At 42.3% G+C, this 23,005-nt stretch overlaps 1 protein-coding gene across 1 annotated transcript in view; it reads right to left on the reverse strand.

Moving 5' to 3' along the window:
• Positions 1-6,672: 6,672 nt before the first annotated feature.
• LOC139542349 (arf-GAP with coiled-coil, ANK repeat and PH domain-containing protein 3-like) overlaps positions 6,673-23,005 on the reverse strand; it is a 73,527-nt gene continuing 57,194 nt past the window's right edge. Inside the window, exons 10-23 of the mRNA XM_071347670.1 lie at positions 22,000-22,011; positions 14,907-15,022; positions 14,507-14,558; positions 13,961-14,061; positions 13,606-13,717; positions 13,183-13,391; positions 11,632-11,796; positions 11,210-11,427; positions 10,958-11,060; positions 10,729-10,829; positions 10,284-10,513; positions 9,783-9,892; positions 9,402-9,512; positions 6,673-9,197 (exon numbers count right to left, since the gene is read on the reverse strand). Coding sequence (XP_071203771.1) covers positions 9,050-9,197; positions 9,402-9,512; positions 9,783-9,892; positions 10,284-10,513; positions 10,729-10,829; positions 10,958-11,060; positions 11,210-11,427; positions 11,632-11,796; positions 13,183-13,391; positions 13,606-13,717; positions 13,961-14,061; positions 14,507-14,558; positions 14,907-15,022; positions 22,000-22,011 — 1,788 coding nt within the window. The 3' untranslated portion in view covers positions 6,673-9,049. The remainder of the gene's footprint in view (positions 9,198-9,401; positions 9,513-9,782; positions 9,893-10,283; positions 10,514-10,728; positions 10,830-10,957; positions 11,061-11,209; positions 11,428-11,631; positions 11,797-13,182; positions 13,392-13,605; positions 13,718-13,960; positions 14,062-14,506; positions 14,559-14,906; positions 15,023-21,999; positions 22,012-23,005) is intronic.

Raw genomic sequence — 23,005 nt, forward strand, 5'->3', positions numbered from 1 at the left:
TCAACCTTCCCAAGTTCTCTCACGTCACCCCGCTCCTCCGCTCTCTCCACTGGCTTCCAGTTGAAGCTCGCATCCGCTACAAGACCATGGTGCTTGCCTACGGAGCTGTGAGGGGAACGGCACCTCAGTACCTCCAGGCTCTGATCAGGCCCTACACCCAAACAAGGGCACTGCGTTCATCCACCTCTGGCCTGCTCGCCTCCCTACCACTGAGGAAGTACAGTTCCCGCTCAGCCCAGTCAAAACTGTTCGCTGCTCTGGCCCCCCAATGGTGGAACAAACTCCCTCACGACGCCAGGACAGCGGAGTCAATCACCACCTTCCGGAGACACCTGAAACCCCACCTCTTTAAGGAATACCTAGGATAGGATAAAGTAATCCTTCTCACTCCCCCCCCCTTAAAAGATTTAGATGCACTATTGTAAAGTGGCCGTTCCACTGGATGTCATAAGGTGAATGCACCAATTTGTAAGTCGCTCTGGATAAGAGCGTCTGCTAAATGACTTAAATGTAAATGTTAAATGTAAAGTAACTTTCATGTCGGTTCTACAGTTTCATACCTTTCAGACCGTCAGTGTGGTTGAAAGTATGGATTATTGCCGCGTTCTATACAACTGCGAACTCAGAAAAAAACGAGTTCAAATTATGACGTCAGTGATTTTCAGGTCGGAAAGTCGTTGCTCTAGAAAGAGGTTTGAGTTGGATGACTGTTCAAATAGATTTTTCCCAGTTGGAGCAAAATTTTTCCCAATTGTTTTAAACGCTCGGAAGTCAGGGGGTTTCCGGTTCCCAGCTGTGAGTTCCCAGTTTTGAACGAGGGATATGTCCCTCATGCTCCTCGCAGGTTGAGTAATAATAAAAGCAAAGTCATGCCGCCATGGTTCATATAAAACCTTAGGTCAGACCATGTCTCCTATTTCTACGATACACTACATTTACATTTAAGTCATTTAGCAGACGCTCTTATCCAGAGCGACTTACAAATTGGAAAGTTCATACATATTCATCCTGGTCCCCCCGTGGGGAATGAACCCACAACCCTGGCGTTGCAAGCGCCATGCTCTACCAACTGAGCCACACGGGACTAAAAGGATGTGGACACCTGCTCTCGAACATCATTCCAAAATCATTGGCATTAATATGGAGTTGGTCCCCCCTTTGCTGATATAACATCTTCCACTCTTCTGGGAAGGCTTTCCACTAGATGCTGGAACATTGCTGCGGGGACTTGCTTCCATTCAGCCACAAGAGCATTAGTGAGGGGGCAGAAACTGAATGGCAGGGGTCGGCCATTGGCCAGTTTACCCAGCAGCACCTGGCCTACTGTGCATCATACTCCTCAGACCCATGGTGAGGACCCTCTCACAAGGGTACAAGCTGCAGTTCTGACGCCAATCCCCACCATTCTCAGGGGTAAGAATGACCTCAGTCACAGACCCCCTGAAAGTTTTCACCCTCAGCCAGGAAATTACATCTCTCTTAGAGAAGGGCGTGATCACTAGTGTAAAAGCATCAGAACAGCAAGATGTCTTTTACTCAACCTATTTCCTGGTTCTGAAGAAAGACTGAGGCATCCATCCAGTTCTCCCCTTTCATATGTTTCGGATAGTCAACGTTCTCCAGACTGTAGCTACAAGGGAATGGTTCACGTCCCTGGACTTAAAGGACACTTACTTCCACGTCCCTGTGTTACCTGAACACAGACGTTTTCTTGCGGTTCACCTTCCAAGGCCTGGCATACCAGTTTGTAGGATTACCCTCTCCCTGGCTCCTCCGGTCTTCACAAGATGCATGAATGCAGCCCTGAGCTTCCTCCACCTACAGGGGATTAAGATCCTTTCTTACCTTGACGACTGGCTCATCTGCGCCCCCTCTCACGAACGTGTGGCCGAGAGCACAGCACTGACCCACATCAATACATTGGGTCTTACTGTGATCAACGAAAGTGCAACTTCACACCAAACCAAAAGGTCACCTTTAACACCTCAGTGCTTGGACAGCATTCTTCTTCTCCTGCAACAATTCCAGTTGAAAGCATTGGTGAAAGTATGAACATTCCAACAACTGATGGGCATGCTCGCAACAGCCTCCGGGGTGACACCCTAAGGCCTGCTGTCTTTAAGACCACTTCAAGTGTGGTTCAACAAAATCCGCTTGGACCCCAAGCAGGACAGAAACACCAAAATCCGAGTGACAAGGGCGTGCTACTCTACTCTGTGGCCGTGGAAAAAGAGAACCTACCTGACTACAGGTATCCCTCTCAGATTAATTCCATCAAGGCGGGAAGTAGTGACGACCGATGTTTCACTAACAACACCCGGTGTCTTGCTCCGTACCTGTCATACTGAGCTTCCTTCAGTCACTATTGGACACAGGTAGCTCTAATTCTACCTTGAAGGTGAATGTCTCAGTCATACCGGCAAACCATTTACGCATCGATGGTAAAGCGACAGGTCCACGGCCTCATCGGCAAATTCTTACAAGGTGTTTCCCTGGGCTTCAGTGGGAAATCAAAAGGCCTTGTATTGTCCAAGCAGAGGCTTTCACATTGGATTGTTGATGTCCCCTGCACGTTCTCAAGATTTTACAAGGTCAACGTCGCATCCTGCCAAACAATGGGGTCTACCATTCTCCCAGTGGCATCGGCGCATTAATCAGAGATTAGTGGTTCTATTCCTCGAGACCTTGTTGGTATGAGTCCTCCATACTTTCAACTGTACTGATGGTCTGAAAGGTATGAAATCGAACGGAAAGTTACGAATGTAACTATGCTTCAACGAATACCTGGTAGACCATCAGTACTTTCCTGTTGCGCTGAGTCTTATTGATGTATGGTTTTATATGAAACGCAGAGGCACATCCTCCCAATCTGTCACATCACCGGCATGACTTTGTTGTTATTATTGCTCAACCTTGTGCGCTCTAGCCAACAGCCTGCAGATACAGTGTGGGTATAGCCTACATGATGAGATTATTATTGGCAAAAGAGCAAGATCATTTTTATTTGTCAAATGGCAGCCAAGCATTGATCATCATATTACCAGAATAAGAGTTTTAGACCCTCAATATTTATTGGAAAGGAGCATCAAGCTCATCACCGTGTACTTTCACCACACTGTGAAGTTCATTATAATTTATTACTGAGTCGTAGTGGGAGGATCACACAGCATATCATCACGTAACCACAAGTTTACTTCAATATGATGGTTAGGCTATATCAATATATGTGCATCGGGGCGTTTCCACTGCTATTTCTTGCATAATTTATTTTACTGACACAAAAAGATCCCTCCATGTTGAACTAAATCATGATCTATTGGCATTTATAAAATCGTACCAACACTTCCAGTTTCTATCACAGCTGTCATGATTATTTTTATATGGTATGGTACTCGCATAAAAACTGTGGATGGAAACATGGTTATTATCTCAAACTGCCTTTCTATGCCGTGTTCTTCTGACTCTCAATCTCATCAGAGTGCTGCCAGCCAATGGTCATATTTTTAAGAATCATATTATATATACTTTTACCAGTTGAATATAGACACAAATCTAATTATTTTTGGAATAAAAGAAACTGAAATATTTTATTAAAATATGCAAATGAGGAAATATCTCATTAAATATGTGCATATTTGCTTATTGCGTAAATAAATTTTTCTGGACAATGTATGAAGCCAGTCACAATATTTTGGTTTCGGACTTATCCAGAGCAGATTGTGGATAAATACTTTTTATCATCTTTCTATTTGTAAAATAGTAAAGACATGCTTGTAAAATGCATTTTTGGCAAATTCTTCCAAAGAAAATGTTATCTAGAATAAAGAATTGACAACATATCAACAATTCCATCTGGGCAAGTCTGGAGAATATTTCTAAGGATAACCATGCACAATTTGGTGAATGCAGATGCGTCTGAAGCTGAGAAAATGTTTCAGGAAATGGCAGTTAGACAAGTACACTGAATTTAAACTACCAAACTAGACCCAATCACCATCTCTTCAAAATAAGTTACTAAATATATTCCAGTTTGTAACATTCTCTATGAAATGGGCTTTTAAATTATGTGTAATTTAATGTAGTGAGCTTTGAAATGATTGAACATTGATGACGGTAGTATGATGAACTAAAGAAAGTATATACATTTTCATCAAGTTTTTAAAAATTGTATGTTTACTTTTTGAAAATACTAATATTGATGGACCAAAATACCATAAAATCGCAAAATTGGTAGGTAGGTAGATGCAAAAATGTAATTTCAGCCTGTGGCGCCTGGCCTTAAATATAATTAGTTTCAGAAATATGGACACATCAGTCTTGTGTAATTTGATTAACTGCCAGTCAGGCAACAAACCATTGGGTCAACAAAAAAACAGTCAGATTTAAGAGACTTTCTTTATTTTCACCCTTCAAGAGGCATACATCTTTCAAAAATATTCATGACAAAATAACTTTCCTTTCAGATATATTATCATTTTGCCTCTACAGCGTTTATATACAATATCTGCATTGAAATTCATAGTGGTATGAATATAAAGAGATTTTTCATTACATTTCATCAAAAATTAAGACTATACCAGCATAGTCAAAATCAAAAATCACCTTCCATATAGTTCCAGGATAAAAACAAAATGTATTTTAAAAATAATACTGACATTATAACACATTTCAAAGAACTGGATGGTATACACAGTAAACAACCCTATCCATGTAGCCTATAGGCTGTAGTGTAGAGGCATTGCTGCTTAATTCAAGTTTGTTTATGTGTAAGAAATATAAAATGGACCAAAGGCATGCATTACACACACAGCTGAATACAAAAAAAACTAAACATTTTGCAATGTAAATAATATGCTTATATTCCTTCTATAATGAGTCAGGTACATTGAACAAAATAATACAGCTGATCTGAGCACACAATAAGAAAACGTATAATGCTTTAACATCTATCTAGAACACAGGATGAGAAACTGTTAAGTGCTTGGATTTATCTAAAGTTAACGTTTAACAACAATGCTTAAAAACGATGTCATACGGCAAATAAGAGAGGACAAGTCCAGCAAATCCTCATAAAGCGAGTACATTACAAAAAGTTATCAAAACAAAGGATTGATTTGATGACAGAATATGCATCTCACACATTTGTAACATACAGCATTCTCCAACAAAATACACTTCTCCATTGCTGAAAAGCATCAGCATCTTCTGTCAAAGAAGTAATACATGAACATCATCTAAGAATCCACAGATGTTTGTAGCACAGTGACAATAATTCTTGATAGCATCTCCCTATGTTTTCAGAGGCAACATTTCTAGGCATCTCCCATATACTGTAGTGCATGTTGACAAAAGTGGTTTTACCATTAAGATGATCAGAGTAATTTAGTGTGAGGTGGTATTGGGATTATCAGTAGAGATAATAGCTGTTGTGGGGCAATTTGGAAGAGGGCAATAGTGGTTCTCATTTGTGAAGAACATTTATGAGTTGAGGATCGGAGAGGATTAGTGAAGTCAGGTTCTGAGGGGGCTTGATTCACTATGCAAATCTGTAATGATGTAAGGAAAGTGACTGTTGCACTCTTCAAGTATGACTTCCCAAACATCTCATCCCTCCGTGGGCTACCTGAAAGAGTGTCTGAAATGCACACTCCTCCGCTTCAGCTTCTCTGGGTTGTGTGAGGCCATGTGAGAAAACTCTCGGAAGATATCCAGGTAAGTAGTGTCTCCTGAAAAAGGATAGCAATGTAACAGAACATTATCATCAAGAATTGCATTAAATCGATCTGGTAAATAACAGTAGGCCTACCATACAATAATGTGGAATTTGTGTAAAAAAAACATGAAATCGATTGTTCAAAACCTGAAATGATTTTCACGACAGAGCCTCTAATCTAGATAAATCAACAGAGGAACAAAACCAGTCTAGGCACCAAGACGCTCAGCTTCACTCTATTTCTAAATTCTCAAGCTTTAGTTTTCTGGTGACCATGGTTACAGTCTGTCGAACTCCTTTCGACCTCCTGAGAAATTCTCAGCTTGACTAATTAAAAATAACATTCCAGTCTCTTCCTGTGTGTGTCTATGATCAATGGCTCATACGAGAGAAGACATCCTCCCGAGTTATGACATCGCCAGTATTGAAATCTGACATGATAGATGTTTTCGCGATCTAAAAGTCATATTCCTATTAACTTCCAGTGTAATGAGAGCGGCTTTGTCATGGTGCTACGTCATATCAGCCAGATCTCTGCCTACTTGAACGCCAATAACTCAGATACACATGAAATGACCCCGGGAATCAATAGAACATCCCTCAGAGATGCACAAAAACAATATAACATTCAAAATGGGGGAACCTTTTCTTTAAGCAGCACACCACCTACAGGTGAGAAATTGAAAACAAAGTGCTGAAACAAGTAGGGTTTTGTAAATCATTAATGTTATAGGGGCAAACTGGATTCATCATATAACTCATTTGAATCCATACTTGAGTTAAATGTCAGAGGACAACGTTTCTTAATCTCTGAAAATGTGTTGACAAATTTTTTTTGTTGACTAATAGGTACAGTGCCAGTTCAGGTTAATGCGGTTAGTTGTAGTGACAGAGGGAAAGTGTTATAACGGTGATATATAAAAGAACAGAATAAATGAAGCAAGAAGCAGCGGGAGAAGTCAGGCTTTGAATCACATCTTTCATTTATTTTCAGTATTTTCTCATGTTAGAAGATATTAGGAAAAGGAAATGAACATAAACGGTAGCAGTAGTGTAACTTGCACAAAGATATTCAGAGACACGTGTTCTCTCACAATATACAAAGAAAATGTACAGATTTAAGTCAGAAACACAAAAATGAAAATACAGAAGATAGAAGCAAGCAGTTTTAAGTGTTAATAGTTTTTAGCATATTTACAGCATAACAGTCACCTAGTCAACCTATAGTTTAATCAATCCACTGACTTATACACTGTACAACATGTAAACCTTTAGTGGCTTGATGCAAATCATCGGCATTGTTTAGTTATAACATTGTTTCCCAGATATTTCATTAGAGTCACTACTCTTGGTCTCATCTTTTTTACTCATTATTTTCTCCTCAAATGACTTGAACTTTGTGTGGTCTTTGGCTTGAAGTAAACTCAAGCAACACAAACGCAATGCCAAACATAAGTTGTTACTAGCCTTAAGCGAGGACAACTAATTACATTTCCTGTTTAAGATTATTTCAAAATGGCAGTAAGCAACTGCACAGTATCAAATTAAACCTGGGCACTGTGGTCACCCTCTCACTATGTACACACGGCATGTATAGTGTGTACACAGGCAGTGCTTACAGAGAAGGGGGTATTCTGTTGGTATTCAGAGGAGCTAGAGGGAAAGCTAGCATATTTGCATGGACCAAGCTTTCTCTCCTGTTCTCATAGGCCTGTAGAAGTCAATGGGAAACTATGCCTGTATATTATGGGGTATTCTATCCAATATATCTGTTTTAGTTTGATTATAGACCACAGATCTAACTGATCTGTAATGTATTTTTATGTACAGTTCTCATGATTTGGCAGCACATCACGCAGTTATTTTCTTTTAACAATATATAAAATATTACCATACACAGATTAATGAAGTAAACAAAACCAACATGGCTTTGAAAGACCTGGGCACCGGCAACCCATGCACTATTTAACCAAGAAACCCAGAACTAATCTAATACTGTATAGCCATGATACATCAGAATACCATAAGAAGTCAATATTTTTGACAAACATATACAAATACTGTACCCAATACATTTTAGTTTTCATATTATATAAAAAAACTTCCATCTCATCGCAGTTTAAGGTAAATCCCGGTCATTTTCTATTATAAGATTGTGAGTTGTGGTTGTCTTTTCCAAGAAGAGAGGTGAAGAAATGACAGTGAAGGTTAACTGTGCTCAGGAAAATAAAAATCTAACAAAATATATCCAGTTAAAAAAATACCATCTGCATCGTATTGATAAAATTAATACAAAAAATACAGAGTATCTGTATTTAAATTATCATTGCACTATTGCTCTGGGCAGTTCATCATAAATTAAGGTGAAAACCTACACTACTAAATGAAAATACCGAAAAGTAACTAAATGAAATTCAAATCATTGTTGGTAGGAAAAGTGCATAATGTTGCTTTAAAATCTATGAAATGATAAATAATCCACATCATCTACACTCAATCACAGTTTTCCTTAGCTTCATTGTTATCCTGTCTAATCACCATAATGAAATTCATAAGTACCTGCCTCTTTTCACACAACGTGCGTGTACTAAAGAACCACCTCATGCCACAACACAACACAGCTGGAGCAGAACTGACAAGATATAAAGACAACAACTTACAGGCCTTGAAATGGTCTGTTTTTATACCCTTGACAAGACTACCGTATGCTGCTCTGTTATTGTTACATGAGCAGGTAGAGTAGCTTGATGAAAGTATTGTGCAGCATATTGGTCTGATCTGGTCTTTGGTTCGGAGCACACTACCCTACCTTGAAAACCACAAGCAAACACCTGTCCCCTCTCCAAATGAATAAAGAGCAGCTGAATTAATTCACTTGACATGGTTATTAGGTAGGGTACATTATGATTTAAATTAACTTAGAAAGTCGATTATAAAGTTGGTCCCTAACCATTTGTTGACAAATGATCTAACTCTGAACTAATGTTGCCAGTCCAAGTCAACAGTACAGTTTGACATCATGATAAGAGTTAACGATACTGACATCCTATACCGTTGATAAGGAATATTTGTTGGCATATTCTGGTCTGGTCTCGTTTGAACAATGTTAGTCTACAGCACTGGGTTAAACAGGTCTTTAAGAGAAAAACCATAAAGCTGGGAGGGACAGCAGCGTGTAGGGAATCTGGTAGAGAAATGTGTGTTTTGGACTACGTTCCTTCCTGCACAAGATTCCCGACAGGCCTGTCCTGCCACAGTCCTGGTATGCTATTGGCTTCCCCTCCAACCATGACCAGAAGGGAAAGCCTGAACTAGACCAGGTAGTGTGACTGACTTCTAGCACTCAGCTATGTTGAGACAGATAAACTCTTGTATGCATTTCTTATACTGCTGTTCAGTGGGGCTGCTGGTGGGGTATTGACCTGGCTGGCCGAACGGTCCCTCCGACTCCCGCATCTCCTCGTTCATCCTGGCCAGACGCAACCTTGGGGGAAAAAGGGAGGTGGGAGAGAGAAGGAAAGAGGGAGGGATGGAACATAACATGTTAGATGGATCCACTCATACTTGCCAGAAGTGAGGAGCTACAGTAGTCTAGCAAGCTAACCCCCGGTCATAACATGTATTTCAAAGGATCGTGTGAGGCTGAGTAAGTTGAGGGACAAGGGTGTTGTGTCCCACTGAAACTCACAAGGTGACGATATCTGCGTTGGCTGCCTGCACAGCGATACTCAGAGGGTCCTGGCCATCCTCGTCCCCGTCGTTCTGCGTGGCTCCTCTCTTCAGGAACAGACACACCTGCCTGTAGAGGGCAGCATGGAGACAGATCAGACGGGAACATGTACTGAACGCTCCCACATCGAATCAGCGTAAAAAGAACTGGACCCAGCAGCTTTGTCCCTTATGCCATCTAGTCCGAGGAACAATATGAATGTAAAAAAGAACTGAACAATAATCTGCTACATCATTGTCCATAAACTATTCTTTAAAAAATTTCACTAGTGACTCAAAAAGAACATTGACAATAGTAAGCAAAGAAACAGGGAACGTGTTATGCCTTGGCACTACTCACCCTGTGTGTCCCAGATATGTGGCGTGGTGTAGTGGCCCCCTCCCCTTTGCGTCTCTTTGGTTGACGTCAGCTGCATTCTGTAGCAGGAACTCACAGGCTATCAAAGAGCCCTGGAATGGAACACACACACGTTGTGAGGCTCTCTCCATGTGGCCAAATAAAGCACATATAAAATGTGACAGAATATTGTGGTCAGTAAAAAGCACAAGCTGACGCACACCCAAAAATGTTCGTAGAGGTGCTGACTAACGGAAGGTAAACTGTATAAAAATAATTACATAAAGTCGCACACTCTAAATATGCTCCCAATACGTTGTGCATATTTAGAATATTGTGATCATGGATAGATGCACACATTCATGTATGTTGCAGTGCTGTCAGTTGAGGCTACTGAAGAAGAATATTTCAGCAAGATGCCTCCAGCACTATTCATCGTGAATGACAAGGACTGCCTTTGCCAGTGTACTAAGAACAAGCCTGCCTGTTATTACAATGGCTCACCCCAATCACAGCCTGTATGAGTGGGCTCTTGCCATCATCCTCGTCGTTGACGGAGTTGACGTCAGCCCCGTGGGCCAGCGCCTCGGCCATGACGGGCAGGTTGCGTGCCTGGGAGGCCTTGTAGAGCAGTACCCCAGGGTGGAGCTCACGCCTATCCTCTGGGTCAGACTGGGTCTCAGGCTCCGGCTCCATCTCAGCCTCTCCGCTAGAGTCCTCTGACACCTCACGCTCTGCAGAGAGACAGAAGCAGCAGAGTTACAAAACCAGAACAACCACCGTGACAACTAGGATTCAATACAACTTTATTTATCCCCTCAAGGGCAATTAAGGATAATTGAGATCAATTGTCAGGTTTTCTGAAAATGGCATTTCAAAACGATGGCTGAACATGTATGTTGCACATTTTATTACCATTCCATCAGTTACCCGTATGCGTTTCTCTTACCCTCCTCTGTGACACTGTCCACCACTGAGCCGAACACCAGGATGTCGGTGCTGCCGTCTGTACTGCCGCCCAGGCCACTGTCACTGCTCAGACCTGCAGGGCCAATAGGAGCCAAGCCATGGGCACGTTAGTGTTGCTTCTAGTTATTTCACTTCACTCACCACAAAGGATTCAAGTATCTCTGTAGTTTAGGGTGCCGTGTTTCTATATTAGATGGGTAGGTAACTTACTACGAGGCCCAGATCCTGTGTCGAAGTAAGAGAAGAGATTGTCCAGCTCATCTGGACAAAACAGTGACTCCCGTCGGAACTTCCTCTCTAGAGCTGATGCCGCTGTTAAGCACAAGGAGGGAATGTGTAAATGTTAAATGTCTTATGTACTGGGTTGTCATTGTCAACTGATGGTTTAGCACTATTGGGAATATGAATACAAAGGTAAATAAGGTGTCCTTTCTCTAGTGGCAGGAGAGCAATTAGAGTACCCGAGGAGAGGGTGGCAGGGGAGGCGCTACCCAGCTCCTGGCAATATTTTCGTCGGGTCTTGGGCACTGTGGTGGCACTGTTGTGTCTCCGGCACTTCTTCACACTCCACCGGCGCGCTGACTTTCGCCCGCCGTTCACCAGCACCTCGGTGGCCCCCAACTTCTTCAGGAACTTCTTCTCCACGTACTTAGATTTGATCCACGCCTCCTTCTCTTGCCTGCAGAAGATAGCATGGAATATTGATTGATGACAATGACCCTAGCATCTAACCATCAAATATACACAGTTGCTCAGAGGACATTCCCAGTCTCCACCAATAATCTGGGGGGAAATAATTGATCATCTAAATATTCAAAGGGGGATTTTTTTAAATATTTTTAAATCAGGTAGAGGCATTTGAATAGGGTGTGGCAGTTCTTACCTGGAACTTGAGGGCCCTGGTTTCTTCAGGCCCTGCTCCTCACATGCTCCCTCATAGATGTGGTTGATGACACTGTTTCCCAGCTCGCACATTAACTTGAGTAACTCAGGTTCCCATGAGTCCAACGTTAGAGAGCGCACCTTGGAGCAGTGAACCCCCAAACTCCTGCAACAGAGACCGAGACACAACAAGACTTAAAGTGATGGCATTTGAATCCTGTATGTCTTCAAGTTCCGTGGCTAGAATTATTATTGGGTAAGAAGCATTTGAAGTTAGTGTTGCTAACAACATGACGCACATATTTTTTTCCTTGCTTTGCTTATAACAACATTAAGAAGGCAGACGTAATAGCCTCCCCTAATAAGCAACACAGGAAGCTCTATGACAGTTGAAAAGCTGCAGTAGAGGTTTCAAATCACACGGGCGTTATCCCCTTGGAAACAGAGTAGCTGCCCTCAATGTCATGCAAATCTCCACTCCACCAACAAAACCTTTTGGTATCCAGGCAACTGCTGCGCGGCATGCCAAAATAAAAACTGTGTGAGATAGTGTCTCTGTATCCCTCCGCCACTCTAATGGGAAACCTCATGTGATCTCATCTCAACACTGTGAGAAGACAGGCTCTAAGAGAAACAGATCATGAATATTCAGCAGATGGTCCAGAGGAGGTGGTGATTACATAAGCATTGATAATTGCTGCATCTCTGCAGTAAACCGTAAATGGAGGAGAACTTTCCCCATCTAGCCTAATGCTTGACAAATACCCTAGCGGGGTACAGCTCCGATGAATGCAGTTCTAGAGTCAACAGAGCTACAGTATTAAGAACAGACAGGTATTAGACAGGAATCTTCGGCTTGCTTTGGCCTGGTTAGTCAACAATTGGGTACTTTCACCATTAAAGGGATGCCATTATATTCAGAGTGTCTCAGTGCTGTGGTGCTTATCGTCTAACTCCCACCCTGTCTACTCACTCAATGAGCTCTCCCAATCAAACACAGCGTGATCCCATAAGTAGAGTTAAGCAGCCCAGCCGCATAGTAAACCCAGCGGGGGGTGTGGCAGAACGTTCCCTATACTAGCAGATGACAAGGTAAGTCTAAGGCACCTTTTTGGTCATTGGGACTCGTTCATATTCTCAGAGCCAAGAGACCAGCACAAGGTAAGAAACATGGTCTGAAACAGTCACAAGTGACCCCTTAAAAATCACCCCTCGCCCTACGCTACAATCTGCTGCTACTACATTACATCCATTGATCTACAACCAAAAGTAGCTTAGGTCTAGAGTAGACCATACAACAGTATGCGTGGCCAGTGTAGTATGCCTTTATGTAGTCGCTCTCGGCAGGCCAAGCTAGCTATGCTAAACTTATACTAGCTAATATATAGCTATACTTTTTCGAGCTAATATATTTTGAATATAACTCATAAGACTATATCTTTTATTATGCTCTATATAAACTGATGTGACCCAGATGTCTCCAGTCCATCCAGACACAGTTCCTGTGGATGCCAGAGCAGGATGCCCTGGCCTCCATACAAACTGACATTACCTGTGGATGCCGGAGCACTCGATGCAAAGCAGGATGCCCAGGTTGATGGATGCCCAGCGCGGGTCAGCCTGGCCACAGTCACAGCAATACTCATTGCCCGGGAGACACTGGATGCGGTGCAGAATACTCTCCCCCCTCATGCTACGCTCCCGAGGCTCACTGGCCGAGTCGATACTGCTGACAGACGGCGAGGCGGTCCTGTCCAGGCGCTTGTGGTGAGAAGAGACACGCGCACATGGTAAACAGCATACTAGAGGCATGCATTATTCTCTGAGGCATGAGACTCTTGATTTTAGATATCTCACAAATGACTATCACTTCATGCAAGCATATAAGCTTATAAATGACGTGTCGTGATGAAAAAGTGAAGAGAATATCATTGTTTGTTTGACAGTTATGTTTAAGATAGATGGACCAACTGACCTCGACATAATGGTAGTCTGGGCTCTCCCTGTATGCTGAGGCAATGCTGGCCTGCACTGCTTGGATCCAGGCTAGCCGAAGCTTCTCTGACTCCGCCTGGAGCATACAGCTTCTGTAGAATGGAAAGACAGCCCCATATTACAACACGCAGTCTCTCAACAGTACAAAACTATAGCCCATTGGCCCTCTTAGAAGAAGGAGAATGATTTAGAATAAATCTTATTGGACATTTTCTTAAAATTTCACCTCAAGGGATTTAAATAAATTGAATGCATGTGTAAGACAAATCCCTTGGAACAATGGTGAATTGAGTTACAGTTCATTCCTTAATATAAGGGCACTAAGAAGAACATACTTGCTGGGGGAGACAACCTCGAAGCAGAACCTCCTCTCGATGTCCTCACAGGGCTTGACAGAGCAAAGCCTGAGGTCCTCCACCACCACCGTCAGGGAATCCTATTGGTCAGTAACAGTGAAAAAGGCCCGGTCAGTCAATCAGTTCAATTATTCATCACACCAACATTATGTCCAATGTGTCCTGGAGTAAGTAAGACATGTCGTTTGGATTCCCAAGTTGAGCACCTTTTCCCTTTTAAACCAATGTGCACATGGGTACACTGAAGCTCACATTCTATATCCCACTATGGATTAATGTGAGGGTCTATGTAAGGCCGTAGGATGGGGTTAACAAACACAGCCATCCATCGTAGTCTTTGGACAGGACTCTGAGGAGTATGTTGTAACGGTCCATCGCCCTAATGCAGTGTTAAATGAGGGAGGGTTGCATTTCGCCAATGTAGATCACTGTGACTTTCAGAGCAGCTCTATACACCATTAAAGTTGCACTTAACCCCCCCCCAGGGACCTATAGAGATGATAGCTGGTGGTTATGTGGACTAGCCTTCAGCTTCTTCTGATAGACCAGCTGACTGTTCTGGATTGAAAACCACCGCCTGAAAAACAAGAAATGAATAACAGATGGATGTTAAATGGATATGTTTCTACAGGCAGTATATATTATAGATCTCCACTATTTCCTACGATGTGAACTCACTGGAAATGGGGGTCTCTCTCTAACCAAGGTAACTCAATGCTAGCAAGTATGGCCATTGGTTTCCTAGCGAGTAGACTATTTCTTTAGTTCCCTATGGTATGTCTTGATATCCTATACAATATCCACGAAACATACCATTGCCACGGTAGAGATCAAAATCAACAGGATTACTGTAATACTGCATATATAGATTTGAAACCAGAGTGTGGCTGGTTTAGTGATGGCTACTTGTCAGTCATCTAGTTACCTGTTCCAGGTCTTGAAAGCATTGCTGGCCCTCTTGAACAGGTACCCCTCCATCACCACGCCATTGGGAGCGTCCACGTTGAACAACTCCACCTTTGAGTCGTCATACGAGAAGTCCTGTCAGAGTTGAGAGAGACAAAAGGGGACCCCAAGTTAACCCTGTTGCCACTCGACATAGGAACAAATTAGGGTATTTCACTGGTCAGTGAGGTAACACATTTGAGAGGGACAGTGACTGAAGCAGTGGTTCTCAAACTCGTCCTCTGAGGAGTATGTTGTAACGGTCCATCGCCCTAATGCAGTGTTAAATGCTAACTACCCCCCCTAGCCGTTCCATGTATTTTATCTATTCCAGAGCTGGTACACCTGATTCAATTCGTCAACTATTCAACAATCCCTTTATAAAAGCGGAATCAGGTGAGATAGTTCAGGGCTACAACAACATTGTGAAAAGTCTGGGGGTCCAAAGGAGAGGTTTGAGAACCACTAAAGTGGAGTCTCTTCTGCGCTTTGTTGAACTATGACATCACATAAGATCAGGATGTGATATAAGCCCTCCATGAAAGATGCATAGATTGTGCAGTCATGTTAACACAATTCACGTGTGTGCGCATGTGATGGGAAAAGTGTGCCGTGCATCCTCACAGAGCGATTCACTGTGCCCTTTAGGAACTCCCATCTGAGATGTTCACTGTGACGCAAATGGTTGTGTAAGCATCTTCTGGCTGAAGAGAATTACTACCCCCCCTACCCTTTTCACAGATTCTTCATTTACACCAACTACACAGTGAAAGGCAGCTACTTGAGGTTCAGTGTCCTAGTGCAGTCCGTCGGTTCAAGTCTCAGCTGAATCATGAATCATTGTGCCAAGTCAGACAGTAATTTGGTTTCATTTAGATAGTAGTAGCTATGATGTGCATCATTCTTGAAAAAAAGGCATGTCTCACAACACAGACCAACATGTACAAAACGGTTACCATGCCTTCAACAGAAATACAGAAACATTTTAGTGCCTGTGTTTTGTCTGGCCCATTTACCACATTACATCACAGTGGTAAAGCTTCCTCTGCCAAGACACAATTGTCTCAATAGTGAATAGAGTCTTGATGAAAGAGTTCTCAGAGAAGGAATATGGCGGTCCTTTGTGAGACGAACGTTAAGAAAGAATCTAAGTATAAGATTAGAATCATTTGATGTCCTGAAACTTTGCCTGTGACACTCACCCATGGACAGGTGAATAGGTACAGAACATTGATCTAGCTTCAGTTTGGGTTCTTTTTCATGACAAATACACAAACAACCTATTGAACACAATCTTCCCATCGTGGTCAAGTTCCATCTGAATAATGAGTTCTCTAATGAAAAGCAATAAAACGGTGAAGGTTTGACGACTCTGTCCAATCTGTCATTTCTTTCTTTTAGGATGATTCAGAATAGCTCCATAGCTGACCTAGATAAACGAACGCCAGTGACGGTGCACACAGTCAGATCCCATCAGACACTGTGATTAGTTGAGTTTCATAACGGGGTATTAGCAGCACTGAGCAGGGCAGCACGCCATTAACTACTAGTCACTCCATGTTTGAATAATACAACTACTTCTTAAAATCGCTCATTTTGACATGCACAAATATGCGTTGTACAATTTGTTGTTACAGTCTGAGCTGCAATGTGTTGCCGTTTACCATAAACTAGATTATTTCTAATATGCTGTTCAATACTCCCAAGTCATGACACAAATGAAAAACATTCATATTTTTATGACACACAAAAATATCCGTATTCAAATGATGAGTCTCCTCTCTTCACAAAAGGTAAACTCTCCATAAAGCAACATAATGCAAATGCAATCAAAACAATACAAAGTAGAAGTGAAATAAATGATTAATAGACCACAAAATAAAGCTCAACCCACCAGAGTGTGGTCCAACCTTCCAAATATCTTCATTTTCAAACGTTTTAAATTATCCAGCATTGGACATGTAAATAGGCAAACAAAAATATAACAGGAAATGTAGGAACTCTAATCAAATGCTCAGTGAATAGGCATCTCTGTCGAGCTGCAAACGAAACGTCCGTTAAGTCCTCTGATCGCTGAACACTGAACAATTCTGGGACTGTTAGTACCGCATCGTGAATAACTACCCTATACAGACATGTGCGCGCTCCACAATAGCACCTGCCTGCTGCCGTCGCTGTGTGGGTCTTTGGATTAGATCTTATTATCATACAGCTGCCAGTTTATTCGCGGAACGTCGAACTTCCAAACCAGAGTTGCCTTCAGTCGCTCTAGACCCAAAGACGTGCAGTTTGTTAAAGTGACACCAGAATCCACGCTGCGCTGTTTGGACACTTTTACGACTCCTCAACACTCGGACCCCGTGCGTGTTCTGCAGCGCGCAATAAATGGAGCCCGGCCCACGTCCCTATGATTCCATCTGGCAACCAGCCCAGTTAATCAAGCAATCACCACTGAGAAGCTATGAGACTTTGCCATCGACCCGAACAAAGAGTAAACTAACTAAATGCAAGCCACTACAGAAAACATGTCAGTAGCAGCACATTTACCATATAGTGTAGTCTACACAAATATGCACTTATCAATTAGTCCAGTACCCTTCAATAATGTTTATCCTTACCATAAACATAATGCCCTTAGAGTAACCCAACACATGTTATGAAAAAGGGAAGCAAATATTTCCTGTATGCAGGCTAACCGAACAATAAAGGCCATTCATTATTCATGATCTGGCATCATGCAGAGGGGAAATGACTGGCAGTAAATAATTCAACAAGAATAGAAACAGAGCATCTTGTTAGCAATATAGTCAGGTGGGCCACCGTGTTAAAAGACCAAGAGACACCAAATGGTTCACAATAAAGGCTACTTTAACTTCATTTTATTTATTTATTTACTGTTAGAGCTTTGTTGTGTCCCCTAACTTAGCACCCTAAACTTAGGTTATATGAGCTGATCCTTGCCTGGATGCTAGCAGCAGCGGAGCTGTGCCAGATGAGGGGAATTGGAAGCTGTGGAATGTGATAGGACATCGAAGGGGCAACAGCAGCCTGTGAGATAGTCAGACATAGAGTTGTGTATCATGGCTCTGGTCAGACATATTACACCAATTAGTAGGCGCAGAGAACTCAAAACGAATCTAACTATTTACTGGTGCAATCCCATTTGTGCTTTATTTGATAAGTCAATTATTGAAAGGAGACTAGAATGGATGTTGCATGGATGTTGAATGGATGTTGCAATCCATGCTGGTGAAAACCGTTAATTCCAGCAGCCATGTTCCACAGAGGTCAGAGGTCAGAGGCTACTGAGTACAGAGCTGTGGAGGGCTTATGACGATGTTTTGCTCTCCATTCTAAGAAGTTATAGGACAAACTAAGGACATATTTATGTAACTTTGAGAAGGAACCCCTCAACACTCTCCAATATCAAAGACCTGGGTCTCCATCGGTCAGAGCAAAGCAACGTGGGTGTCTGACTCTCCACAGGCTTTCCTCCCGACCGACAACAAGGCCCACTATTGATGTACTCTGCCATTACCACTCCCTTGGATATTGGATAGAGAGAGACTCTGCTTGGCTGAAATGTGAGTGTGTAAGATATTAAGATCTCATTCTCATCATGAGCATCTTAGTTGGTTAAGTATGTGCTAAGTTCCCTTGGAAAACCCCTCTCTGATATTGTTCCAAATATGACTAAAGGGGAGAGAAATTCAGGACGATCAAGGAGTGGCAGTTAGCGGCTGAATGGGTAATAAAATGTGCCCTTTAGCCTCCTGAGTGTGTTCTTGCCCTAAGCCATTTGAGACAGTTTACACAGAAATAAGTTGCCACTTTTTACAACGGTTATTTATTCATGTCTATGTACTCATTCACCTCAGCAGTATATATGCCATTTAACGGTCCAGTCTCAACAGCAATCCCAGCAGTGTGTGTGGCCTACATCATGCAGCTGATAAAAAATACACATAGATACTACAAGATGGAGATTTTGATCAGGATCAGCCGAAGCTCATGTCAAATGAGGCAAGAACACACTAAAGTCGACTACACTAAACTAAACAGACTGGGGAGGAACGTCCTGATATCTCATCCACCTGGTAAAGGGAAAGTGGGATTCCTAGTCAGTTGTACAACTGAACGTATTCAACTGAAATGTGTCTTCCGCATTTAACCCACCACTCTGAGACACATATGCCCCCTCACTCCTTGCCACATGGGCCCTGGCCAGGACAGGACAGTTGATGGCACTGATTAGCCAGTCTGTCTGCAGTGACATACTACACCACTATTGTCTGCAGCCAGCAAGGATCCTCTTGTCCCCTCATACCCGAGGTGTCATCTACCACTGACTAACCTGGCACCTTGCCTTACCAGCCCTAGCCTCAGCCCCACCCACAACACAACAGCCTGTCTGACCTAATCCGGAGCCCCACCTGGTTTATTTAGCTCTCCCTTCGCTGTTGCCACGAGAAACAGTTACCATGGAACCGAACCCATCTTGAGTGTGTGGACACTGTACAACACTGGTGAAAAAGAACTCCCACATTCTCATTCCCCTAACCAAGTCCTTCACAGACAAATTAGCCGATTAAGTCTTTGAAATCACAATCCTGCAATATACTCCTAATGCTTGTAAAAGCCTAAAATATAAACGAGATTGTGTATAGAAACCTCAGGACTCCTGAAGTCTGAATATTAAAGCACTGAAAAGGTTTTTTTATAATCAAAATGTATATATTTTTTTATCAGCCTAATTCTTAGGGCTGCAATCCCGTTAACGGGATCGATATGACAACAGCCAGTGAAAGTGCAGAAATCTCATAATTATAATTCCTCAAGCATACAAGTATTTCACACCATTTTAAAGATACACTTCTTGTTATTCCCACCACAGTGTCTGATTTCAAAAAGGCTTTACAGCGAAAGCACCACAAACGATTATGTTAGGTCACCGCAAAATCAAAGAAAAACACAGCCATTTTTCCAGCCAAAGACAGGAGTCACAAAAAGCAGAAATAGAGATAAAATTAATCACTAACCTTTGATGATCTTCATCAGATGACACTCATAGGACTTCATGTTACACAATACATATATGTTTTGTTCGATAAAGTTCATATTTATATCCAAAAACCTCAGTTTACATTGGCGCCATGTTCAGAAATGCCTCCAAAATATCCGGAGAAATTGCAGAGAGCCACATCAAATAACAGAAATACTCATCATAAACTTTGATGAAAGATACATGTTTTTCATAGAATTAAAGATAAACTTGTTCTTAATGCAACCGCTGTGTCAGATTTCAAAAAAGCTTTACGGCAAAAGCACAATATTCAATAATCTGAGAACAGCGTTCAGCCACAAAAGGAAGCCATACAGTTACCCGCCAAATTGTGGAGTAAACAAAAGTCATAAATAGCATTATAAATCTTCACTTACCTTCGCTGATCTTCGTCGGAATGCACTCCCAGGACTCCCACTTCCACAAGAAATGTTTGTTTTGTTTGGTAATGTCCATCATTTATGTCCAAATAGCTATTTTTGTTAGAGTGTTTGGTAAACAAATCCAAAGTCAGGAAGCGCGTTCACTAAAAGCAGACGAAATGTCAAAAAGTTCCGTAACAGTCAGTAGAAACATGTCAAACGATATATTGAATCAATCTTTAGGATGTTTTTAACATAAATCTTCAATAATGTTCCAACCGGAGAATTCCATTGTTTTCAGAAGTGCGATGGAACAGAGCTCGCTCTCACATGAACGCGCATGGTCAGAGCATGGTCACCTCATGGCAAACTCATTCTCCTCTCCTTCGGCCCCACTTCAAAGTAGAAGCATCAGACAAGGTTCTAAAGACTGTTGACACCTAGTGGAATCCTTTGGAAGTGCAAACTGACCCAAAGCCCACTGTGTATTCGATAGGCGATGAGTTGAAAACCTACAAACCTCAGATTTCCCACTTTCTGGTTTGATTTTTTCTCAGGTTTTTGCCTGCCATATGAGTTCTGTTATACTCACAGACATCATTCAAACAGTTTTAGAAACTTCAGAGTGTTTTCTATCAAATACTAATAATAATATGCATATATTAGCAACTGGGACTGAGGAGCAGGCAGTTTACTCTGGGCACCTTTTCATCCAAGCTACTCAATACTGCCCCTGCAGCCATAAGAAGTTTTAACAAGCTGTGTGCTAGAGGAACAGTAGCCCAGAATGTTGTGATGGTACTGTATTAGTGTTGAGCTGGAGAGATCAAACTTGGCCGAGGACAGAATTCCTCTATTAAACCCACAGTTAGAAATGAATAAGACCTCTCAGGGGGTTGACATTTACAGGCTTTCTCTGCTCTGTTTACCATAGAGCTCCGGTCACACTTGGTGGCAGCACTTTATTCTCATCTCTCTGCTGGTAATGTCAGGGGTGCCCCATTGTCCCATGTACCTTTACACAAGGGTTATTTCTCATGTCCAGATGTGATGAGAAGAACCATCAAATCCCTATGATATTTAACCAGCTCAGAGCGGAGTATGACTTTAGGGAGTGGAGGGGGAAGGGAACACAAAATTGTGCCCGTTGTAATAAGGCCACTACTGATTTATCAAATGCCGTAGCTGAGCTAGAAGGTGATGCTTGAAGTGGTGTGATAACAAACACATTTCCCAATAGTATGAAATTAAGAACAAATATCCATCAAAAAGTCCATCAATAAGATTCAACCTTTCTTTGCCTCGGAATCTACAAAACACCCAGAGAATCATTCAGCAGAACACTTCTGAACAGAAGAGAAGAAATGAGAACAGAGCCATCCACTTCAGAACAAACGACTGTATATGCTATACTATCCTATGCTATGCCTATAGCAGTCAGCGCTGAGGATCTGATTGCGTCATATAAATGATTCACAGAGTACTGTTGTATGCCTCTGCAGCCCCACACACTAGTGCTTAAGATAACTTCAAAGGGGTTGGCTAATGTTCTCCAGAGGCCCTTCTGAGCTGTGCTGTACGTCTGCATCAGTCTCTCACAAGAAGCAGACAAGCATGCTTGTTGCATGTGAAGTATAAAATGTACTCACCTGCATGAGAGTCTGGTAGAGCAGATCGCAGCATGGTTAGAGAGAGAGAGGGAGAGAGAGAGAAAGAGAGTGCGAGAGAGAGAGAGAGAGAGAGAGAGAGAGAGAGAGAGAGAGAGAGTGCGAGAAATAGAGAGAGAGAGAAAGAGAGAGAGTGCGAGAAAGAGAGAGAGAGAGAGAGAGAGAGAGAGAGAGAGAGAGAGAGAGAGAGAGAGAGAGAGAGATAAAGAGGGCAGCATTATAACATGCAAGAGGACATAGCAGACCAATTGTGGGGTGATAATACAATAATTTCAACTGCTTCATTGCACCTCAGATTATAATTCTATTTATTGGCCTTCCAGCATCTCATAATCTGACTCTAGAAGACCGTGTCCCTGATCTTTGAGCTCCTCTTTAAAATGACCAGCCCTATAAAAACATAGCCTACATTGTATTTGTGACCAGATGCTGACATTATGCTCACTGGCTAACATGCTCACAAATTACCACTTTCCAATGGAGTGTGTTAGTTTGACGCTTGCATGAAAAAAACCACTGGTTTTCAGGCATAAACAGATAAAAAACTGCTAGGCCTTTATCCAATCTGTCACCTCCTGTTTCTCTGTCTGTGTCCAGACTACAGGCAGTGGCCTGGTGATAAATAGGGTGTCCAGGGCTGCCTGTCTAGCTGCCTGCATGACTGTCTGCATGGCTGTCTCCCTGGCTGTCTGCAGGCGGATGGACAGATGGCCACTGATCCTTCCTGAGGTAAGTAAGTATTGTTCCTGGGGCTCAGTACCCTGAGACTGGAGACTGCAGTGTCTCATTCATATGGAGATCATGAGGACCTCAGGAAGTCCCACTCAACAAGCCAGGGATTATTCATTCACAACCAGAACAGGACTAGCCTGGTCCCAGATCTGTTTGTGATTGCCTTGCCAACTCACGGTAATTGTCGTAGAAGTTGGGAGGATAGCACCAATTTTGTTACTTCTAATTTCAACTCGCCCCAAATGTATCTGTCTGT

The sequence above is a fragment of the Salvelinus alpinus genome, chromosome 17 (genome assembly GCF_045679555.1).
Source record: "Salvelinus alpinus chromosome 17, SLU_Salpinus.1, whole genome shotgun sequence".
In the NCBI taxonomy this organism is placed as follows: domain Eukaryota; kingdom Metazoa; phylum Chordata; class Actinopteri; order Salmoniformes; family Salmonidae; genus Salvelinus; species Salvelinus alpinus.